The sequence below is a fragment of the Nyctereutes procyonoides genome, unplaced genomic scaffold (genome assembly GCF_905146905.1).
Source record: "Nyctereutes procyonoides isolate TBG_1078 unplaced genomic scaffold, NYPRO_anot_genome, whole genome shotgun sequence".
NCBI lineage: Eukaryota > Metazoa > Chordata > Mammalia > Carnivora > Canidae > Nyctereutes > Nyctereutes procyonoides.
This window is the reverse complement of record NW_026575045.1, coordinates 4,156,126-4,179,904: the sequence shown is the minus strand read 5'-3', so window position 1 is coordinate 4,179,904 and position 23,779 is coordinate 4,156,126. Positions and strand designations below refer to the sequence as shown.

The following is a 23,779-nucleotide window of genomic DNA, read 5'->3' as shown; positions in this document are numbered from 1 at the left end:
TTAATTTAGAGCTGAAAATGCCCAGTGATGTTTTCTTTTTCATTGTAACTAGGTCCTGGAATATGTTTTGAAATGGCAAAATCCATGTTTCAAAGTAAAATAGCTGTTGAAAGATACAGGCAAAGTTGAATCTTCTGTCTTCCTGGCAAAAATGGCATAAAAACTGAGTTGCTAGCTCAAATTCCTGGGTTTCATGGAATTATGATTGAGGCACTACCCTTGTAGTGGCCGTTTCAAGTTTTAATGATTGGTTATGAGACATGTGCTGGATATTGGGCGGTAAGTTGACACAGATGTATGTTGACCTGTTAAGCAGATAGCTTGCTTCGTAATGTAACATTTCATGACTTTATACGTCTTTCTATTTTACATTTACAGCATATCTTGAATGATTTAAAAACTAGTATTGATATTACTGATTTTAAAATTTAAAAGAAGGACAAGAGAATAATAGCAAATATGCTGTCAGGTTTGCCAAGATGCCAGATTTTTGGTGTAATTATTGTTAATTGATTGAAAAATATTTTTTCAATTGAAATGGTAGTACTCCGTTTTTTCTTAAATCAGTTTTTTTTTGTTGTCAACATAGTTCTTGATGAAATAATTGTATTAGTTTACTAAAACCAACTGTGTAGTTATTTCAGTATTTTTTGTTTTCTGCAAATGATTACTTGAAGTAATAACTTCATTGGTTCATATCGGTAAGGTATAAGGATGTACACACATTATTGTTCCTTTTTGTTGTTTGAGGAAGTAGTGCATTATTGAAAACTAGTTAGAGATTCTCCATCTGTTTATTGTTCTTGGATTATATGTAGTATCGACAGGGCCTTCTGAGGAATTTTGTATCTGTTACCTGTTGAGGTACAAGAAGTTAAAAGGGGCAGAGTAGGAGGTCTTTGTAACACTTGATTCTCTTCTGCTAGGTTTCTTGAATATTTTTATTTTCCTTTCACGCCAAATGCCCTTCTGTCACAAATGAAAATTTCCTTTGAAGTAAAGATAACTAATTGGACAGTATTTCTCCTAAATCAACAGAGCAATACTTCAAATCAGCTGCAATGACCCTAAACGAGAGATTCACTTCGTATCAGAAAGCCACCGAAGAACATAGTACCAGGCAAAAGAGCCCTGAGATACACAGGTATGTGCACTATTGAATGGGCATAAAAACGTTTTGATAGGAAGACACTGTTTAAACAATATCATATTGGAACTATGCTATCATGATACAAAATGAGCTTTGGTTTTATTTCTGATTCATACCTTAAAATAAGTGTATTCCAGCCTTGAAAAGTTTGTAATTTATAGTTTTTAAAATTTTCAGTTCATTTGGTCTAAACAGGTTCTTAGAATTTAAAATACTCCTTAATCACTCCCCAGTAAGTAATTCAGTAGATAGCACATTTGTTTTTTGGGAGGAAGTTGGATGCCTTTAATTTAATTTACTTCCAGTAAGTTTGTAAAATAAAAATGTTTCATGACAGAACTGTTTTTTCATAAGAAGAATATAAATGTTAAGTCAACAACAATTATGTTGACATCCTGGTTCTGTAACTTCGTTGTGATGAACAAGTTAGTTATCTCTGAACATTAGTTTTTTTCTATCTACTAAAAAAGGACAACAGTGCCTCTTGCAGGGTGATGGTGACAATTAGTATTGGTTATAAAGTATCTCAGTACATAGTACCACAGTAGGTAGGGTTTTGGTGGTGACTACTAAAGCTCTGAAAAGTTGCAACTGACACTAGCTTAAAAAGGCAAGGAAAGGCACAGCATAAAATTAAAGATCCACTGAATGTGTAAAAATACTGGATATACTTAGGAAGAAATAATGGTATATATATGTTCATTGAAGATTTGGAAGTATAATTGTATGATGGTTGACAATAATACTGAATTTAATCAAAATGAGTTCTTTATGATTCGTTTTAAAAGGCTAGACTTCTTTATATATAAAGATACTTGAAGCATTTTAATTTTAGTGGATATAGTCTTTCTTAGTCTATTTGGAATTAGATTAATAATCTTATCAATGCTAAAGTATACTGGGGGAGAAATTACTAGAATTACTGTTTAGTAATTTTCCTTTATAAAAATGGACAGTTCTGAAGAATTTTTTGAACCATAAATTAATGTGACTACAAATCGACTTTTTTTTATGTTAAGGAGAATTGACATCTCTCCAAGTGCCCTGAGGAAGCATACTCGTTTAGCAGGGGAAGAGAGAGTTTTTAAAGAAGAAAATCAAAAGGTATGTTTTGAATGGGCTTTTTTTTAATGTTAAGTTCAACTTAGTTAGTGGTATTATATACTAAGTATAGTTTGTGTGGACAAAATGTTTGCAGAGGGCATCTATTTTTAACTTGTGAGTAAATGCATTTATGGTAGTACATACAGTGTTCTTTCCTAAAAGAAATTAAACTGACACTACACTGTGTACCTAAGTAAAACCAAAAGTAATTTTTAAAAATGAAGAAATTAGTTCTAAGTAAAGGGTAAAGAATCAAGAAGTAGACAAAGGAAAACTATAAAAGCGAAGGTAGATTTATAGTTTTCTATGAAGTTTTGAGTTTAAATAGATGAGCCAGAATAGATACTCCTTGATTTATATGTGCCTAAATTGATATATCTAGGTTTTTCACAGCAAGAACAAGAAGTAATCCCCATGCTATTGGGCATTTTTGATCTGAACTAAGAGATAAGCATTCTAAGAACTGATTTATAAAGGAACGTTTGGAATAAAAACTGTCACTATTAGAATTTTTGTGGGTTAGGGGAGGAATGCTTTTAAACTTGAGAAGAACCTGTGAATATTGAGGGAGAGATCTGTAAGAATGGAATGCATTTATTAAGGGGACTGTGATATATTCTGATTTGAAATTTACATTTTCTAGGCAGACTAGCCCATATGGCATGCCACATGGGTCTAGTAGGAATGTGGGGACAAGTAGAAAGGGACCAACTGTCCATTGTAATAACAAGGTTAGGGGACTTGGAAATGCTGCTTGGTTCCAGTTTTGGGTATATCCAAGTTTTGGGTATAGCCAAGTATTACTTTGTAATATTTGGCAAGATAATTAGCCTCTTGAACATAGGTTTTCTAATCAGAAAAATGAGACTATGTGTGTTTTGCAGAGCTGAATAGTTGAGCTATTAGGAAAACATTGGCACTTTCATTACCAGAAGCTGTTATTGATGGAATAATTGTATTGTACAAATATTTTAATAGGGCATGCTATTAACTTACTAGGTATGAAATTTAGAGCTTAAAAGAAAATGGTCTCTTTGTATGGGGCATACTTGTCTTGGAAAAACAGATCCTAAGAAGCAAATACTAATCTTGACTTTTCCTTTCAATATCTTGGGTTCAGTGTTGGTTACTTTTGTTTTGCCAACAATTTAGTCTATCTTTGTGCTCTGAAAGAGTGAGTATCTTCTTTCTTTCCTCATTACTCACCAGTTTTTCATGTGGAGAAGAGGAAATAGTGATTACTTAAAGATGGACAGGAGGATATGACATTGCTTTTTATCTTTCATCTTCTGATCTGAATAATGTGTTACTATTTAACATATTTCTAGTTTTGGAGTTTACAAAGTAGTTTTACTTAAATTATCGTGTTACTTGTGGACTTGGTAATTCCTGGGTGAATAAGGAAGGTTTTTGTTCTTAATTAGACTTTGTTACCCAGGGAGCAAATAGGTGAGTAGTTCTCATTTGGAGATACATTTATACTCTCAAGCTTTATTAATGCTTTTGAATATTATAGCTAGATTTCCCAGAGTAAGTACTTCTTATTGTTGAATACTAGCAAGGATGTCCACATTGCTTAGCATCTTACTGATGTATAATTTTTCTTCATTCCTAGATGCCTCTTTCCATCTTCCTAAATTATATAGTATTTGAAAAAGCAATGGAACAAGAAGGAGGTGAATTGTGACCCAGTTAAACTAATGTCCGTTGCAATACCTGAATTGAGAAAGGGCAGTATATGGCCCGAGATACTGAGTACAGGATTGGGAATAATCTCTTTCTGGCTTTGTTTCTACCCTTATTCAACCTTACTTGGTTTTATTAATCATACTCCACTTTGCATGTTATGGAAATTACACAGTTCTTTTTGAAGTGGTTTTTATTGGGTTGTTCAACTTACTGGGAAGACTTTTTGATAATGAGGCTTGAATAATGAGAACCATTACTTTTAGAAACCCTTAACTTTATAGGTAGATGGCTGTACCACAACTACAGATAGAGTATAACCTCTATCACTGTTCAACTATTTAAAAAAGAAAGAAAACCCTTTGAAAAGGATGAGTGAATGACAATGAGGATCAGCTGAGTGGAAAAATAATTATGTCCTTCTTACTATACAGTTTATTATGGATTTCTTTGAACAAAAATCCTTTGACATTTTCAAGATAATTAGCTTTTCATAACTTCCCTAGTCCCATTGCACTGTGTATACAAATGTTAAAACAACCAAGCATATTTTTTAACAACTAAAACTAAGTTTGGAAGTAGTATGTTATGGTCCACTCTTTTCTGATACTAAAATGCCAGTTTAGACACTGGCATAAAATTTGGCTATATATATATATATATATTTTTTTTTTTTCTTATCTGTCTCCTGAATTCTGTATTTTACGTTTGTCTCTTACAGGGAGATAAAAAATTAAGGTGTGATTCTGCTGATCTTCGGCATGACATTGATCGTCGGAGAAAAGAAAGAAGTAAAGAACGGGGGGATTCCAAGGGCTCCAGGGAATCCAGTGGATCAAGAAAGCAGGAAAAAACTCCAAAAGATTACAAGGAATACAAATCTTACAAAGATGACAGGTAATTGTTAAAACTGTGTGAGTTAGGTTTTAGCTTCTAATTAGCCTTTAATAATTGTCAGCTTAATTGCTTTCAATTTTGACTGTGTAATCGAATGTTTAAATTTAAACAATTAAAATTATTTGTTTTACAGCAAAAATGTATTTGTCTTTTACACGGCTTATGGTGGATGAGGACAAAAACTTTGGAATAGCAAGCTAACACTGAAAAAAAAAATGACAAATTAATGTGTCCTATTATCCAGGCTACATCAGGAGGTTGGACTTCAATGCAGTGCATTTCTAGAAACAGTTTGTGTAAGAACTTTGGTTCGTTATGCTTGATTCCGCACTTTTTCAACTCATAACACCCAGAGTACAAGAATTTTAAACTGATATCTAGTGGTTTAACATGGGAAGATGGGGGGGAGGAAGGACTAGTTTTTATGAAATATCAATGTGTATTAATCTTTCAAAGTAATGTTTCCATGGATACTGTTAGCAGTGGTAAGAGTTATCTCAGGTATGACCTTTTCGGGTGTTGCATTAGAACCATGTTAAAATTGATCATCATAGAGTCAAATAAATAGTAGGAATACTCAGTATCATAGATAATCGTTTTCTTGGTATTCATTAGGTAAATGGTGGATTTTACTCGTGTTTTTTTTAACTTATGACTGGTATTTGTATGTCATATTGCTTTTTATTTCTATAATGGAGTTATGGCCCAAATTGTACCAACTCTTCTCACCCAGGGTGTACAAACTGCAGTAATTTTGAAACTTGGCCTTAAGAACATTCTTACTTTTTCCTACTCTTCTTTTCTTTCCTAAAATAACTACATCAAAAAAGTTAAAAATATTGAAGAACTGAACCTTATTCTTGAAGTTTCCAGACTGCTAGTTTTTAACTAGCAGGCCATAGCATGTTTTTCATTAGTCATGTAAAAAAAAAATAACTGAAGGAGAATGGAAACAGACTGTGTCAAATTTTAACACCCAATTGTTTTAGTTATATGATAATTTTAATAGGGGATAGTTTTTTTTTTTTGACTTGAAAATATCCCTTTTATTATAAGATTCAACAGGGTCTTTATCTTTTTTAAAATAGCACATATTTTTTTGTTTTCTTTGTTTATTTTGCAGTAAACATAAAAGTAGAGAGCAAGATCATTCTCGATCTTCATCCTCTTCAGCATCACCTTCTTCTCCCAGTTCTCGAGAAGAAAAGGAGAGTAAGAAGGAAAGAGAAGAAGAATTTAAAACTCACCATGAACTGAAAGAATACTCAGGCTTTGGAGGAGTTAGCCGACCGCGAGGAACCTTTGTAAGTAATAGAAATACCTTGATTATTGGTAGGACTTTAGAGCACTGTGCATAAGGAAAGTTAAAAATACATGATTTAGACCCTGTTGTGAGTCATTACTCCTACAGTCAGAATTAGTCTTGGAAAGTGAAATGGTATTTATCTTCATTAAGAAATGCATTTAGGAGCTGGGAGGAGGGGCTGGAGCTGGGATGATGCTTTCTTTATATACAGAGTAAAAGTAAGTGTTTTTGTCTAATAAAAAAACACACACACATATATATAAATTAGATACTTTGTAAATTTCGGAAACAATAACTGTACCTAGTATATAAAGACCCAAGAGTCAAGTAAAGTTAGTGATTGAAATCCAGTTCTTTAATCACTTAGTTTTTGAAAAAGTACCTTAAAACATTAAAAAAAAGAAACCCTAATCTCTGTATTACAACGATTTGTACCTTGCCTGTTTTGCTTTCCAGTAATTGTTTATATGTGTATAATCATAGAAATCATATAACTTTTCTTTTTATTCTACATAGCACACATCTTATCCCCATATTTGCATAAATTTTTGTAATTATTAATTTAATGACATCATAGTAGTGCATCTTCTTGACTCTTCAATTTCTATATTCAGATTCCAACCGTAAGCGAGTATTCAATTATTAGTAGGGTTTTATTAATTAGATTATTTGGGAAAGAGAAGAGGTTTGCTTAAATGGTAGTAGGTGTAGTTGAACACTTGGGACTCCTTTGATAATTCAAAGAATTAGACAACTCTTTTGGCTAGTAAAAGGGGAAAAGAACCAACTTCATTCTTTAAAAATACTAGTCCATGCCATGAAACTGCAGTCCGTATATTAATATTTAGATGACTGCATTTCTTCTTAACCTATTCAACTTTCAGTAGGCAGATTTTTTTTTTTTTTTTTGCCTGTAATATAAAATAGCCACCCTTTCAATCCTCAGTGGCTATGAAATTAGAGATTTAGGAAGGAAATTAGGGAATATGTTTTTTGTTACTGCAGTAAAATTAGAGTTTGCATGTAACTAAATACCTTTTGATTGCATTACTAAACAACTTTGTTAATGTTAATCAGTTTCGAATTAGAGGCAGAGGAAGAGCCAGAGGAGTTTTTGCTGGGACAAATACTGGTCCAAACAACTCAAATACTACTTTTCAAAAGAGACCGAAGGAAGAGGAATGGGATCCAGAATATACCCCAAAGAGCAAGAAGTACTTCTTGGTGGGTGTTAGAAATCTGTGTTTATTTGGTTTGCATTAATTTTCAAAGCATACTGGGTGAATACATTTGAGTACAGGTATCCACTACTATGAGAAGTTTTCACCATAATGCAGGAAACCTTTTAAAATTCATTACCCAGATGATTCGAAGTTTTGAAAATGTGGGTCCCTTTGGTCCTGTTTATACTTCATTGATAGCACCTATAGGCTGATCAGGGTAAACTAAAAATGTACCTGATTTGATAGCCATATTCAGAGTAGAACATTAACGTATGTTTCATATCTGTCTATAAGACAACAGTTATAGAAACTTTTCATTAAGATTAACTTCCATCATCACAGCTGTCTGTTTAAATGAAGGACAAAGAAAATTCTTTCACAGTAACACAATTAAGGATCTCAGGAAGGCTGATTATGATTACTTCCATTGGAATAAAAGATGAAAAATCACATGGAAAAGTTGCTAGCAACACTAATTTGGTGCTTCTTTATGATACAATTCCCTTTGAAGTAGTTTTCTAACAAATGGAAGTAGAGGAGATGGGTCCTGAAAGAATTTCTAGCGTAATTAATGGTGGAAATTTTCTGCAGTTTGGTATGGGAGAAAAGGGTTCAGCATTATAGACACTTAGGAAAATACCAAAGCTATTACCAGAAGTATTTATTCTTACAGCTTTTCAGAGAAGTCATGTTTCAGAGACTGGTTCTGAGAATTAGTTGTTTTGCAGAAGCAAGAAGGAAAATAATACTAGATTTACAGAATTGTCTTTTATTTTCCTTTTTTATGAATATATTTGAATACATCTGAATTCCTAAAACCTATCTGATTAGAAAGAGCTATATGCTGAAGTAGATCTTTATTGTTTGAAGAATGGGCAATCAAAAATTAATTTCTGTATGACAGTCTTGGGTACTTTAATGACCAAAGTCTGAAAAAAATTTTAAAGTGTATTATGCATAATGTTTATGCAATATATGCTCCTATAAGGGGAAATTTATGCTTGTTTGAATTGCTTGAATTGGCTGTGTGGACCGTGAAAGGCATTTTATTCAGTCATAGGAAAGTTTAAAAGTTCTGCTTTTTGATCTAAGAATTTATGTATTTACAGACTGCTGTTTTGTTTATGTTAGGTACTATGAATGCAAAAAACAAATACTTTAGTTCTTGGCTGGAGCAAATTTAGAAATAAATTCTAAATACATGTGGTGGATTTCCTCCCAAGCAGGAAATGGAGGGTTGTTTCAAAGGAGAGACTGATATTGAGACCCTATATAGAGGAACTGGGCTTGAATCTTGAGCGTAAAAGAAAGGCCAGGTGTACTACAGATTGCAGGAGTAAAACATCTGAGATAGAACTCTGTGGCTACATGGTTGGTGTGAGTTTGGTAAAATTAAGAAAAAAGTAGGAGCCAAGTTGTGGAAGGGTATAATATTTTAGTAAATTTGGATCTTAACCAGAGTTTAGAAAAACCATGGTTGTATAGATCTGAGAGTTTTTGAATATCAGAACTAAGGGGTTAGATACTAAAAAAGTTAACATTTACGAGGACTTCCTCAAGGACCCTCTAGTTGGGTGTTGGTAGTGAGATGAAGGGATCTAAGATAGGGGATACAGGGGTAAGAATCCAATTTGAGGAGAAAATTAAGTGTTCTGTTCTTCAAGTGCTTAGGAGAAATTAAGTGCAGATAATGCAATGTATTGTTGCTAAGGCAGATCTATAGAGAAAAAAATTTAGGAGCCCTCATCTTCAAGAACACAATTAAAAGCCTTGATAAAATCACCTAGTCAGAGAAAAAGGCCCTTCTGTGAAAGGTGGGGTGAGGAGTTAGTGATAATAAAAATGCACACTATTCATTTAAAAAAGAATGCCTGAGAAGTAGACTTAAGTTTTAAAAGTCAGAAAGTTAAGAGGGAAATGAAAGGTGAATTAGATAGATGGTAATTCTTTAGTATTTTGAATGTTTTCAAATACTAAATTAAGGTCAGACCTACATTTTTTTTTTTTAAATGGCATTTTTTCAGAATCTGGTGGTGTAACTTTTATCTTACATTGGAACATTTCAGTTTGGCATTTAGGTGGTAGTTTTACTGATTAAGAAGAAGAATGTGAGTTATTTTAAGAATTTAGCAACTTATAAGTAGTAACCTCTTTATATGTTGCTTATTCTGGGCTAGATCTTAAAAACCTTCATTTCTATATAAAACATGCATTTGTCAGAGACTGTTCATTAGAAGTAAAATTAAAATATTAATCATTTTTTCTTATCAGTTCCCACAGTTAATTATTTTGGTTCTTAATAAACCGTTTAAATGACAGCTCTGAGTTCTACATGGATATTTAAAATTTAAAAGATTTTACTTTTGCAAAGGTATTTTATAGATAGCTACTGTTGAGAATATAAATATAAATAAAAACATTCATGCAAAAAAAATATTCAGAAGAAATGAGGTTGAAAACCTGTAGATGTTCCCTTAGGTTCTTTCAGAATAATTGACATGGAACTTCTAATAATATTTATTGAGCATATGTACTCTGCTAGGTGTCTAAGTGTTTTACAAATATAAGCTTAATTCATGAGTATAAAAAATCATTTTGAGATGAGTCCTTTATTCCACTTTTACAGAAGAAAAACACTGGATTACAGAGATTGAGCAGCTTGACCAAAGTTATATGGCTAGTAGAACAGGACTTTGAATTTGAACCCATGCCTTGGGCTCCAGACTCAGAGTTCTGAAAGCACTCTATCATTCCTTCTCCAATATTGAATAATAGTAACATTTGTTCTTTTCTGAAATTTCTCATCTTTCAACTTGGATATATGCAAAGATTTGGTAATGTTTTTAATAATAAGTACTCCAGGAAAGATAGTCTATTCTTAGAACCTGAAATTCTGTGGAGGGGTGGATATGTGAAGAGTTGGAACAAGTGGAAAGTACTAAAGTGGGATAGGTTCTCAGTGTTGAGTTGATGTCTTCTGAGGAAGAGAAAAATCCATGCTGGGGAAGGAGCTTTAGGGTAGGAGGTAGGAGGTTTGATCAGTTAACCTTTTGAAACTTGATCATTCTGTGGAGAAGAGATAAGAGGATTCAAAAGATTTTTTTTTTATTATTTTTTTTAAGATTATTTATTTGAGAGAACAAAGGGAGGGCACATATAAGAGGAGAGGGGGGTGACTGGGGGAGAGACAATCTTGATCAAACTCCCCACTGAGTGCTAGGGCCAGATGCAGGACTCTGAGATCATGACCTGAGCCAAAATCAAAAGTCAGACGCTTAACCGACTGAGCCACCCAGCTGCCCCCAGAAGGTCTTGTTCTAATATGGCCTCCTTTGTTTTGTGCATTATAACTACCTCACTTCTCTGACCCTTTATTATATGAAGTAATTAATTTTTAAAAATTGTAGGCAGGACTAAAATCTCAAATTAGAATTTGAGGATTAAGATACTATGATCTCACTATGCTTAGTATCAGAGTGTTACTTCCATAGCTGCCAGGATATCTTCTGAGAGATACAATTTAATTTAGCTGCTGTTTTCTTTATGTGGTTTCAGATCATTGGATATTTAAGGATAATGGCTAGTTTAACTCTAGTGTTGGCTTTGCCTCTTTTTTCTATTTCTGGAACTTAGCTGCCTTATATGGTAATCATTTACTGCCTGCCACCAAGATATTTGGAAAATGTATTCTATGGGTGATGATCCTAAAGAGTAGTGTAAAGGACTAGCTTTGTGGCCTTGGGCAAGTAACTTAGTTTCTCTGTGCCTCAATTGCTTTATATCTAAAGGGGGATTAGTTAACAGTATTTTATAGGGTTAGATGAGTATAAATACATGGTAAATGCTTAGAACAGTGTCTTACTCTTAGTAAACATTATTACCACTGTTTTGAGTACTTGCTTGTTATACACTGGGCTGGGCAATTATTCCAGATATCTGTGTTCCTTCATGGCTATCTCCCATTTTTAAAACGAGGAAGCAAAGCCATAGAGCTTTTGTTTACCTATTTGCTTCCCACAAATGCATGGAATGCTGTGTAAATGCCACAAACTCTAGAATTGCTTGTTCTGATACCAAAAGGGAGTCTGAAATTATGTAGTTGTGTGGGTATCATTTCGAGTGGCAGAGTATTTTAAAATATTTTATTTCAGGTTTCTAATTAAACTTTGTGACGTTCTGTAATCTACACTTTGACAGTTCCTAAATTCATTTTTACGGAGCCAGACAAACTCTAGCTAGTCCTTTTTTTCATTGGTTTTGTAAAGATAGATGAATAGAAATTGGTAACTGCTTTTCTGCATGGTGTGTTTCTTGCGGAACTGAGCTTTGCAATTCATGCCAGGAGGGTGATCTGTATTACATGAATTATGCACAAAGGCACATTTTGTGTTTTGGAAAAGGTGCTTATATTATGTAATACTTGAAAATTTTGTTTAGTGACTTTTGGATAGCTGGTCAGGTGTTGCATAGATTATGCAACATTGTTTACATTATACTTATTGTCTCATTAAGGGATATTATTTTGCCTTATTTTCCATTTTTTATAGGTGACAAACTTGAGACTTTAAGTTTGAGGTGGTCAGCAATTAATTAAATTACAGGAGAATGTTGGCTTTTTTGTTTTCGGGTGTGGTACTCATCCACTTATCCACAAAGTAAAGTGCTTTTCAAGTTTGCAGCTTATTTTGATTAATGGAGCAGTTTGTAATTTGGGGAATATCTGTATTTGGATATAGTTAATGAAAAGTGAAGGCTAAAATAATAGCTAATTAAAAGTAATAAAAAGCTGCAGTAGTTAATGGTGGTGAAGAAGAAATAAGTTGAGATATCATTCTAGGGACCATGCTCTCATGAAGTGGCATGTGAAATTCTCTAGCCTAGAAAATTGATGTGGTGTAATATACATTGATTTAGTTTTAAGTCTCAGTGGGGATTTTAAAATCTGTTCCTGTATGGAAGGTATAATTCATGCCACTTAATAAATTTTATAGTGTTATATTTTTATGACTTTGTAATGTCTTTATGACTAGTAATTTTTTTGGGAAAATTATTGGTTATTTTACCTCATTGACATGCAGTATATTAACAAGTGGACTTACATTTAAAATAATGGAAATTTTGCAAAAAAGTCAAAATTTTGAAAGTTGGCAGTAATTTAGCAGTTGAGATTGTCCAAAAAATTGTCTGGACAACTCTCAGTGCTTATTATAAAGCAGTAAGATGTAATCATTTGCTTTCATAATGGAATATATTTTTGCCAAAACCTCCGTGTTATTGGCTTTGTTTTAATGTGTTTTAGAGCGTTACCAATCTCACATAACCCTAGTCTTCCAAAGATTTGTACCATGACGTATGATTGGGGAATATGATCATTTTCCTTGAAAGACATTATAGTGATGATTGTTTTTAACCTCTCTGTAGCATGATGACAGAGATGATGGTGTGGATTATTGGGCCAAAAGAGGAAGAGGTCGTGGTACTTTTCAACGTGGCAGAGGGCGCTTTAACTTCAAAAAATCAGGTAGCAGTCCAAAATGGACTCATGACAAATACCAAGGGGACGGGATTGTTGAAGATGAAGAAGAGACCATGGAAAATAATGAAGAAAAGAAGGACAGACGCAAAGAAGAAAAGGTACAAATTTCAACTTGTTAGTGATTCTGATACATTTTCTTCAGTATAGGTTTGGTGGGCCAATTAGTTAATTATTTCCTGTTTAGGGACAATGATTATTATGGATCATTTTCACTCTCCACGTTTTTGCTAATCCTTTTTTTCCTCTTTGTTTTTTTAGGAATAGTAAATCTGAAGTGAGATTGCAACAGAGAGCAGAACTTGCACCCACCATTTTTTACCTGATTTTTGTTTTCAAATAAGAATGTAAGCATTTTACTTAAATTTTACTGTTTGCAAGTAGTCAATAGAAATTTTGTTTTAAGTCTTCAAATATCTTGAAAAATAGTAGACTGTATGTTGAAAATTGTACTGAAATAAAGTAGAAAATTGTTACGTACCATATTTGTAACTATCAACTTTTAAAAAATACTTTTACTGTTTTTGTTACATGCATTGTAATTCGCTTTGTCTATAAGATATGGTCAAGTACAGCTCTGTGAAAGTTCTGATTCTCTTCCTTCCCTGTTTGTTAATGTTTATTCTGAAGTAAACGTTAGCTCTACATACGAATCCCTGAACAGAGGTTGTTTATAGAGACCACACTAATTATTTTAACTGTATACATCTGTTTAACATTCTCTTTAATTCAAACACACTACGTTGTAGGGTGATTAACTTTTGAGGTGTACCACAGAAAAGGTTTTTACTTTGGTAAACTAAGCTAGTTTAACATGTCAGCAGATGTTTAAGAACAGAAAAAAAGCTTTACCAATAGCTAAAATGTAAAAGCTATTTAAAGATCCAAAAGTATGAGAATTTTTTTTTTTAATTGAAATTAAGCAGTGGCCTATAAAAACCATTCTTAGGATCCTTTACTTTTTGGGCTCAAAATTCAATGTTCTCTTTCTATTTTTATTTGAAAGTTTGAGTCATGGTCTTAGATATTAGCTAATCTTTTTGACAGAGGAACTGGTCTGTGATAATGCAATTAAAAATCCATTCCTACCAAATGTATTACTTTAAAAAAATGAAACAGAACAAAACCTATAATCCTGGTCTTGGTATGGAAGAGGATTATCCTGCAGAATAACTTGATATATTAGAAAGATGTACCTGATTTCATATCTTAAACATATTTATTTGAGCTTCTGGACAGCTGTAACATTAGTTTGTAGTCTAACTATAAGGAAAAATAGGGAAACAAAACATACTGTTAATTAGTAGTATTTTAAGTAACTTGTTTTTCAATAAAAAGTTTTGACAGGAAGTTTGTTGCAGCATTGGTCTAACTTGGTTTTACTTTTTTCCCTATTTCAGTTGCAGTCTATAAAATGGCTTTTTTTTTTTCTTCCCAAAGGTTCTATTCTTCAGGTAGATAATCTTTCAGATGTTAATTACCTTTATGTTTATGCTGTTAGCTAAGATGAAAATCCAAAATAGTCATTTTCACTGTTAAGTTTGTCTGCTCTATGAGCATATATAAAAGTAGTTAAATTTTATTTGTTAATTCAGCAACCAAATTAGTTGTATATGTTTGCATTAAAAGGAGGTAATGCTTATTCTGTTAATGTAAACTTTCAAAGATCTTAAGTACATGAATCTTTCATCCTTACTTGCTGATTTGCAGTGCTGCTTGCACCTTGATTGCAGCCAAAGGGCATTTGCTAAGAACTGTAAGAGGGAAAAATACGAAAACAAAATTCCAGTATATGTAATGTATGGCCCTAGGATCCTTAGTGATTGCATGATTTCTCCTATTTTGACTTTTCTGAAATTGTTACAAAGCAGAGGAAATACTGTCAAAGCAAGTTTGTAATTGCATTAATCAGGACACAGCTAATATTTTCCTAGTCAGAATAATACTTAATAACATGCTAAAAAGCAACATGGATTTAATCTTCAACACCAGGAGACTTTTCACAACCATTTTATTTTATGCAAGTAAATTTAGCTTTTATTTTAACAGTTATTATTTGGTTAGATACTGAGTCTGTGCATGACTGTAAATGTGCAGTTTTGTTTTTCCACTTAAGACAATAGGATAACAGGAATTTGCCGAGAAATTATTTAATAGAGAGTGGGAATAAAGCTCCTTAAGTCCTATCAGCAAGTTACATTTTAAATGCAAATGCATTGCTTTTAACCTTAATAAATACTTCTATTAATTTGGTTACTTCTGTTAAACAAAATTGAGAAAAGGATTATACCAGAATTTTAGTAGGAAGGGTGATAGAACTCTGCAATAGGATGCTATTGTGGATGTTTTCTTTTTCAGAGCCAAGCATATGAAAGACTTCGTTGTGTTTTTTTTAAGCCACAATTTAACTCCACACCTCACAACGTGTTATAAAGCTGAATGGTTCCTCTTGATAAGGATATTTGTTAACAAATGCCAGAAAATAACTCTTTAATACCTGCATTAACAGACTTCCTTTTGCCCAGAGAAGGAAAATAAAAATAAACCAAAGGATATTTCCAGAAAGAATTAAGAAAGCTGTTTAAGAAGGCCATGACTCAGTCCTTAGGTGTGTATGCCTTTCAACATCCTAGGAATTTTAATATAAAATAGCAAAATATGCTTTTCCAATTGAATTTGACTTTAAGGAATTACTATTTGTTCCCTTTTGTCACAGTTAAAATCAAGTGTTGGGAATTATAATTTGAGTAAAAATATTACCCAATACGAATGAATGTAGATGGCTAAACGATTCTTACTCAGTGTGATGTAAATTGCAACAGGGACCCTTGTAAATTGTCATATGCCAATAAAATGTCATAAGTGGTAATAGCTGTTGTTTGTTTACCTGATTTTGGGACTATTTTTGTGTCTGTTCTATACAACTGATTTCTATGGCCTATTCCTAGAGTTTAGAATACCATCTCCTCTTGCTAAAGTTACTAGTGTGTTGTGGCTTTTTGGGGGGTTGATAAATACTTTATAAAACTCCTCAAATCCCATTTATTTTTTTGTTTTTCCTGGAAATGGGAAATTTTATGGTAGATGATTCCAAGCTATTATTAGAGAATACAGAAATTCAAGGTTTCTAGTCTAGTCCTCCAGTTCTTGTGTTAATACAGGAACTTCTTAGCCATAATATTATAAAGAATCAGTATTATTTCTCTTCTTTTAAAAAACTAGTTTTCATTAAAAAGAGATTGGGTTTTTGTTAGACTTGTTCATTTTGCGTAAGATCTGGTATAATTCTTACCATGCTCCTCTTAGAAATTATTTGAAACATAAAATGGACCATTTTTGTCAACTTTAAACAAGAGCAGAAATATGTGACAAACACATATTGTGTTAACCATGGTAGATTATTTTAATGTTATATATCACTTTCCTACATTAAATAAAGTATGCTTATTTATTAGGGACCTTTAACTTTTTTTGCTCTATGGCTTAATGTAGTTTCTTTTTTCTTTTTCTCTTTGGGTTTCAATTGGAATCCTTTTGGGAGTACTTTGTTTCTTTGTGGAACAGTATTCCTTTCACACAGAAGTAGAGAGACCTGTTTCAGTTTTTGAAGTTGCTAAATAGGGAAGGCAGTTGGAGAAATAAAATTTGAAAATTGTCAAATTTGTCCCGGGACAAATTATCCTGGGATTTTATTTGACTAGACATAGTCTACTCTGAATAGTAGATCCTGATATGTCCTTCGACAAAATTTTAGAATATTATGTTACCATATATTTGGGGTTTCAAATAGTTGAAACCATTGTTAAAATCTGAATGTTAAGGATCTAATTTCTAAATGTTCAATTCACTGAGGTTGATATTACAAATTAAGAGTGTATGCTAATGAGTTTTAAGTCAACAAGATTTTTTAACTTTTTTTTTTTTTAATTTTTATTTATTTATGATAGTCACAGAGAGAGAGAGAGAGAGAGAGGCAGAGACATAGGCAGAGGGAGAAGCAGGCTCCATGCACCGGGAGCCCGACATGGGATTCGATCCCGGGTCTCCAGGATCACGCCCTAGGCCAAAGGCAGGGGCTAAACTGCTGCGCCACCCAGGGACCCCAAGTCAACAAGATTTGTTATCAATTTCTTAGAATCCAGGAATATATGGAAAGTAGTTATATTCCATTGTCTTCCTCAAAAGAGCCTTAGAGATTGTGTAGATTTATGAGCTGTTTCTCACGCTTCTGAAACATTCAGTAATGATTAGTATGTGTTGACCATGCAAGCAAAGCCAAAGTTGTACATATACTTAAGTCTTCTAGTTCTCTATTGTTATGTAACCTAATACTCTAGATCTTAAAAATGGATCCTACTGGTTAAAAAAGGAATGCAAGTGTTAGGATGGTGTTTTACCACTACTATGAAAAAAAATCTCAAGTAATGTGCCTTAATTATAATCTCTGCATAAGAAAAATATTTTTCTGGCAGACATTTTAGATGGTTTACCACAGTGAACTGATTTTATATCACCCGTAAAATATGGAAGATAATCTTGATTCTTGCAAGTAGAAGAGGGTTGGGCAAGTGGATTTTAATGCTCTTCTTCTAAGAATCAGAATCTGATTTTTCTTAGTAGTAATCTTTTGGCTTTGCCCGCTTCTTGGTGAGCATCCCTTTTAGTAAAAGTGGATGATAATTAAGTACACCTTAAAATTAGGTGGCATGGAAGGACTTAAATTCACAGCAGGCCCTGTGTATTTCGCAATGATAACTTTGTGGTACAATCATAGTCATGGCGAATTTCAGGGAATGTATAAAGCCACAGAAAAAGAATACCATTCTCATCCTCCAAAATAGTTGTTTACTTGTTAACTTTATCTAGCCCTTGACTATAGAAGGTCATAATAATGTACCAAAAAGAGAAAACTAAATTTTTTATTGGGGTACTTCTAAAGCTGCCTTGAGGGAAGTGTTAAGTATACTTTGAATTTTTTGAAGGAAATTGAATATCATCACCAAGTGTAAACATGATAAGAGTTACAATAAAAGACACTTAACTGGTTAATGTTATATGTAGTTATAGTCTGTGCATACATTTAGTGATGATACTCATATATCAGAATCAAAGTATTGTCTGCTTTTGACCCATATAATACTGTGGTGAAGATACTTCAACTGCTGCAGTCAGTAGACTCTAACTTGAACTCCTTGACCTTTCAATTTTAACCTTTAGTTGCCATCTGTGGGATGTTTTCCATTTGTAAAATTAATGTCATTTTAAGCTAAAACCCTTCAGTGTCTTCCCATTGCTAAACTGTTAGGATGAACAACATGAGCTGGTCTTTTGTCTTTGTGCTTTACCTACCCCTTGTTCACTTACCTGTCTTCAAATCTTACACGTTACCAAAAATTCTAAACTTTTTTCTTTTTTTGGTCCTCATTGAATATAGCACATTCTTTGAGGCTAGCAGCTTACTTGATTTAAATGTCTTCCTTTCCCAGAATAAATGTTTAGCGCTTAGCATCATGTATGGCATAATACTATAAATATGAAATAAATGTATGAATTAATACATACATATATACTGAATGTATAATAAAAGCATGATATAATTGTGTACATACAGAGGTTTGATTGATATAAGCCAACTTATTTTATGGCTGCTGCTAAAACCTAATACAGTCTAAGCTGCCTTAAAATATGAATGGAAGAGATTTCAGATTGCAGTGAACAGAAGAGTTAGATCACTTATATTTTTATACATGGCTCTTATCACTCTTATGTATTGTTTTGGAGTACCATGTTTTTTAAAATTTATTTTTATTTTTTTAAAAGACTTATTTATTCATGAGCAGCACACACACACAGAGAGAGAGGCAGAGACATAGAGGGAGAAGCAGGCTCCTTGCAGGGAGCCCGGCGTGGGACTCGAACCTGGGTCTCCAGGATCACACCCTGGGCTGAAGGCGGTGCTAAACCACTGAGCCACCCGGGCTGCCCTGGAGTACCATGTTTTAAGAGTAAAGAGTATGTTTAAAGGAAGGTGAACCAGGAGCCTGAGGTCTAAGATAGTGTCATGTCAATAGTTGGAAAAGGAATGTTTAGAGAAATGGTCACTGAGATGGGTTCTTGATGGAGAAGGTTTATTTACTATAGTATAGAGCAATGATGAGAGAGATGGGTCCTTGATAGCAGTCCTCAAGTAGTTAAAGGGGTTTCCCTTAAAAGAGGAAATAGAGTTGAAATTGAAATTGAAATTCTCTAGGACCAGGAAGAACCTTTTATATTACTTTGTCCAGCCATATCATTTTAGCATGTTCCATATTTAGAGGATAGAACCAGAGCCATAGGTGTATAGACTTATATTAACTCAATGAGTTAATATTTGACAATTAGGTTTTCTTTTTTTAAAGAGATGTTTTATTTTTGAGAGAAAGCATGTGTGCATGAGTTGGGGGAAGGGCAGAGAGGGAAAGAGAATCTCAGGCAGACTTGCTGCTGAGCATGGAGGCCCACACCAGGCTCAGTCTCTTGACCCTGAGATCATGACCTGAGCTAAAATCAAGAGTTGGATGCTTAACCTTTATTGCTTGAGCTACCTAGGTGCCCTGACAAGTAGATTAGCTAGCTTCTGAAAGCAAGGTTTCTGCTTAGAGAAGTATAGAGAATCTGGATCTCTTGTCAGGAATGCTGTACTGCCTGAAACTGAACTTTTTTTCCTGGTTCTCTGGGTTACTTAAGATTAAGAGCTACCTTTTAACTCTCAGGTGCTTGCTTTATTAAATTGTTATCACCTAAAGTTACAAGTGATAATTAAAAAGAAATACTGCATATTGCTACATTTCCTCAGTGATGTGATAGGAATGTAGTTACCAGACCTTTTGTTTTTTAAGACTTATGCCATTTTCTTTATGATATATATCAAGTCTTTGGAAGGCAAATAGCTTGTTAGAGCTGTAATTGATTAGCTGTACTCCAAATCAGTCACTTGGAATTTTTGACTTAGAATATTTTTATTCCAATTACTGGGGCCATGACAGTATTGAAAATTATGAGTTGATTATTGCTAAAAATGAAAAGGGCTAAATGCAAAGAGCATTGATGTATAGCTGACTGGGTGATTCAGAAGTGGACTAAGACTGGAAGGTCATCCTTTAACTATTTTTTCTGTGTTCTAGGTTTTACCCAACTCTTTTTAAGTGATTGACAAGTCAAGGCTTACCTACTTGTGAACATTGTATCAGAAAACAGATTACAGAATCTATGAAGTCATATGAATCTTCTAAAAAAGGGAACCAGAAAAATCAAGCAGCAGTTCACCATTATGCTTTTAGAGAAGTCTAGCTGTAGTTATTTTTGTTCAAAAGTAGAATGAGTAAAGAGGTCTGCTTAAGACTTTTGGATTCAAATACTAGCATAACCTAGATCTTCTTTCAAATAAATTAAAGGTTGAAATAAAGAGAAATCTTGCTTTTAGACTAAATTTAACTTAGACTTTATATCACTGCAAGCAAATAGCAATTTATAGTGTAGATATTAATATAGATATATAGTAGACATTGAAATACAGTTAGGTCTCAACTCCTATTACTTTCTGTCAATACAAAACGGGATTTTCAGGAGAGTTTAAAATATTTTAATATCAAGGAAGATCTTGGTCTTAATTGCTCTCGATATTTAAAATGTTTGAATAAATAATTGTAAAGGTTTGGTTAATTTTAAAAGGTGTGTCATCTTTTAAATAGCACTGGTTGGTTTAATGTACTGCTTTAGTACTACCTCTAAGGAGGGGCTTTAAGCATAGGCAGAACAAAAGGAAAATGGCCTGAATATTTTTCTTTTTGAAATGTATTATTTAAATGAACTTTCTGAGCAGGTACATCCCAATTCGGACATCACATTTTCATGAGACCCTATCGTTGATGTTGGAGAAGCTATTTCCTACTTTGATAGAATGTTAACTTGTATTCTGTCCCACTAAAGATAATTGAGTTTGCCTGTCACCAGAAAATTAGACTTGTGGCACAAGCTAATGGGGCTCTGCTGGGCAAGTGGCAAGATTGGGTACACATAACTTTCTAGCCATTGTCCAAATCAGCTGCAGCCTCTTTCCTTTCATTTATTCCCTGAAAAAGTATGCCTGGCATTGGGTGTAAAGATGAATAAAAAATTCTTGGTGTTAGGGATCCAGAACATAGTATGATGATTAGCTATAATGTACTAGTAGTTTTGGAAAAATACATTTGGATGGCAAAAACCAAATACCTTTGGATATCATTTGCAGTTAAACTAGGTGATGAAACCTCCAAATAGCAGCTGGGGAAACCACCAATCTGCCTAGTAACGGTTTTTACATGAATAGAAGGAAGAACTGCAGTAGCATCTGAATGACTTGGGAAAAGCAGAATCTCAAATTACTCAATTGGACTTTTGTCCTCTCCGTAGGTCATTGCAAAGTACCCATAGTAAGGATTGAAGAGATTGGAGTTTACCCCAGTGAAATCTCAAAACAGACCTGTCAAGACAAGATTACCTTTTTAAGGACAGGACCCCACACTGAGAACGTACTGAAAGTGGAAGTAGTCATTGAATAGGATAGAGACAGTAGGAGAGGGCCTAGGTCAAACTAGGGGAGGGGAACACAACCAGGAAAATCTTAGAAAGCAAGCCACCAAATTTCTGAATACTACTCAAAAACAACAGAAAAGGTAACTAAAGTTTTCTTCAATCTAACATCCTTCTAAATGGCCAAGAAAGGGATCCCTGGGTGGTGCAGCGGTTTAGCGCCTGCCTTTGGCCCAGGGCGCGATCCTGGAGACCCCGGATCGAATCCCACATCGGGCTCCCGGTGCATGGAGCCTGCTTCTCCCTCTGCCTGTGTCTCTGCCTCTCTCTCTCTCTCTCTATGTGACTATCATAAATAAATAAAAATTAAAAAAAAAATAAATGGCCAAGAAATAATTTTCATGTAAATGTGAGCAATTGAAAAATATTAATGTCAAATCTTAGTAAAGGTTATCAAGATGTAGTATGTATGAATGCTTAGTAAACAAAATGAAGGAAAGCTCTCTGAATAATGTTTGGATCGTCAGCAAAGCATTCATAGAAGGTGTAGCGTTTTGACCTGGGCCCATCTTTTTTTTTTTTTTTTTAAACTTTTAAAAATAGATTTATTTATTCCTGAGAGAGACACACAGAGAGAGGCAGAGACACAGGCAGAGAGAGAAGCAGGCTCCATGCAGGGAGCCTGACGTGGGACTCGATCCTGGGTCTCCAGGATCACGCCCTGGGCCACTGATCACACCACTGAGCCACCTGAGCTGCCCTACCGGGGGGCCCATCTTTCTATCAGAATCAGAATTGAATGTGAAGGGGAGGGGTGAAGGCAGCTTTAGTGCTTCCTCCTATTCTGATGTTCTCCAGGGAAGTGTTCTGGCCTTATTAGGTGCTGTTTGATAAGACTGGAAAGGGAAGAGTTTACAAGATCATGATTTATTTACTTAGGAGGGCAAATGGGAAGAAAAAGGAACTTGAGAAAATTGCAATTTACTGATTGCATGTAGGATTGTAATCTAATTGCCTTCTACTTACACAGTGTCCAACAGCCTTCTCCTCCTAATTTCATCCTTTAATCTAGTTTGGACCATAGAGGTAGTCTGCCAGTTGTAGTTAAAAGTCATTTCTGGTGTCTGTTTTCCCTCATCTCGTATCCAGTTACTTTATTCAACCAAGTATTGATTGCCCATTGTATATACTAGCCACTCTTCTGAGTGTTTTATCACCTTTTTTTTTTTTTTTTAAGTAAGCTCTACACCAAGGCAGAGGCCCAACTCATTCATGACCTTTCATGAGGACTTGCATGCCCCACTAAGCCAGACCCGCGCTGCCATACATTAGGTATTTCTAAAGAGCTATAGAAACCACATGGGTCTAAAAGTAACTTGTGGAGTTTACATTCTAGTTTTGGCGATAGGGGGAGCATGGATATACATGGCAATAAGTGCCGAGAGAGATATTATTATTTAAAAATAGTATCTCAGGGAGATCCTAACGTCTCCACCAGGATGAAGGGCAAGGACCTTACCGGCCTTCCCCATTTTGTGTTCCTTGTGTGCCTGGCACATTTAACAGACATTCAGTGTTGAATAAATGTGGGCCATAGAGAAATCAGTTTAAAAATACCGCCCTGGGCGCAATTGACTAAATTTTACGTCACTCCATTTCATTCCTCCCTGAAATACATAAAAAAGGGAAGCTGTTGTCTTATGAAGCCAGTAATCCCAGGTCAGAATTTTAGAAATTGAATATCCCCCCCGCCCCCCCCCCCCGGGTCAGGGGATCCCCTTAGCTCCACTTTTGGTATCCTCGGGCTAGGCCCAGTTAATGTGTGGCACCCATCTGGTAGCCTAGATAACCAGGAGCGTTTGGGTAGTGAACGTTCTAGTACTGGAAAGCCACACGTTCCTCGAGGCCTGCTTACTAGCTAGCTTCCGCTAGTCCCGTAAGCACGTAATAGATGTTCGTTGAATGGAACGATCAAACGGTAAAATAGCGACCCCACGGCAAGAGGACTTGGGAGAGCGGCCCCGCTTAGGGTCTGGGTGGAAGGGACGATACACTTTCTCTGCGAACTGGCACGAACTCCGGACTGACCGCTTGGCTCAAAACCCGTAAGGGCTCCTAAGCGCCGGACCGTCCACGTGCAGCTCAGCCTGGAGGAACCGAAGGACGCGTCTTGCGCGTGCGTCGCCATCACCTCGCGCGCCCCGCCCCGCCCCGCCCCGCCCCTCCCACCAGCTGCTTCTGGGCTTCTATTGGCTGCCTCGCGGGAGGACCGCCCTCCAGAAGATGACGGGAAAAATCCCAGGAGCCCGTCCAAAAGACCGTAACGAGCC

At 34.7% G+C, this 23,779-nt stretch overlaps 1 protein-coding gene across 3 annotated transcripts in view; it reads left to right on the top strand.

Annotated features, from left to right (window-relative positions):
* BCLAF1 (BCL2 associated transcription factor 1) overlaps window positions 1-15,768 on the top strand; it is a 29,514-nt gene extending 13,746 nt beyond the window's left edge. The window contains exons 7-13 of one of the 3 annotated variants that reach the window (XM_055324662.1): window positions 1,039-1,144; window positions 2,170-2,254; window positions 4,662-4,837; window positions 5,961-6,141; window positions 7,221-7,367; window positions 12,788-13,000; window positions 13,161-15,768. In XM_055324662.1, the coding sequence (XP_055180637.1) occupies window positions 1,039-1,144; window positions 2,170-2,254; window positions 4,662-4,837; window positions 5,961-6,141; window positions 7,221-7,367; window positions 12,788-13,000; window positions 13,161-13,166 (914 nt within the window). In that variant the 3' untranslated portion in view covers window positions 13,167-15,768. Of the gene's footprint in view, window positions 1-1,038; window positions 1,145-2,169; window positions 2,255-4,661; window positions 4,838-4,970; window positions 5,134-5,960; window positions 6,142-7,220; window positions 7,368-12,787; window positions 13,001-13,160 lie in introns of those variants that run through there. The other 2 variants (XM_055324663.1, XR_008664320.1) reach the window with 2 other exon arrangements.
* The last annotated feature ends 8,011 nt before the right edge of the window (window positions 15,769-23,779 follow it).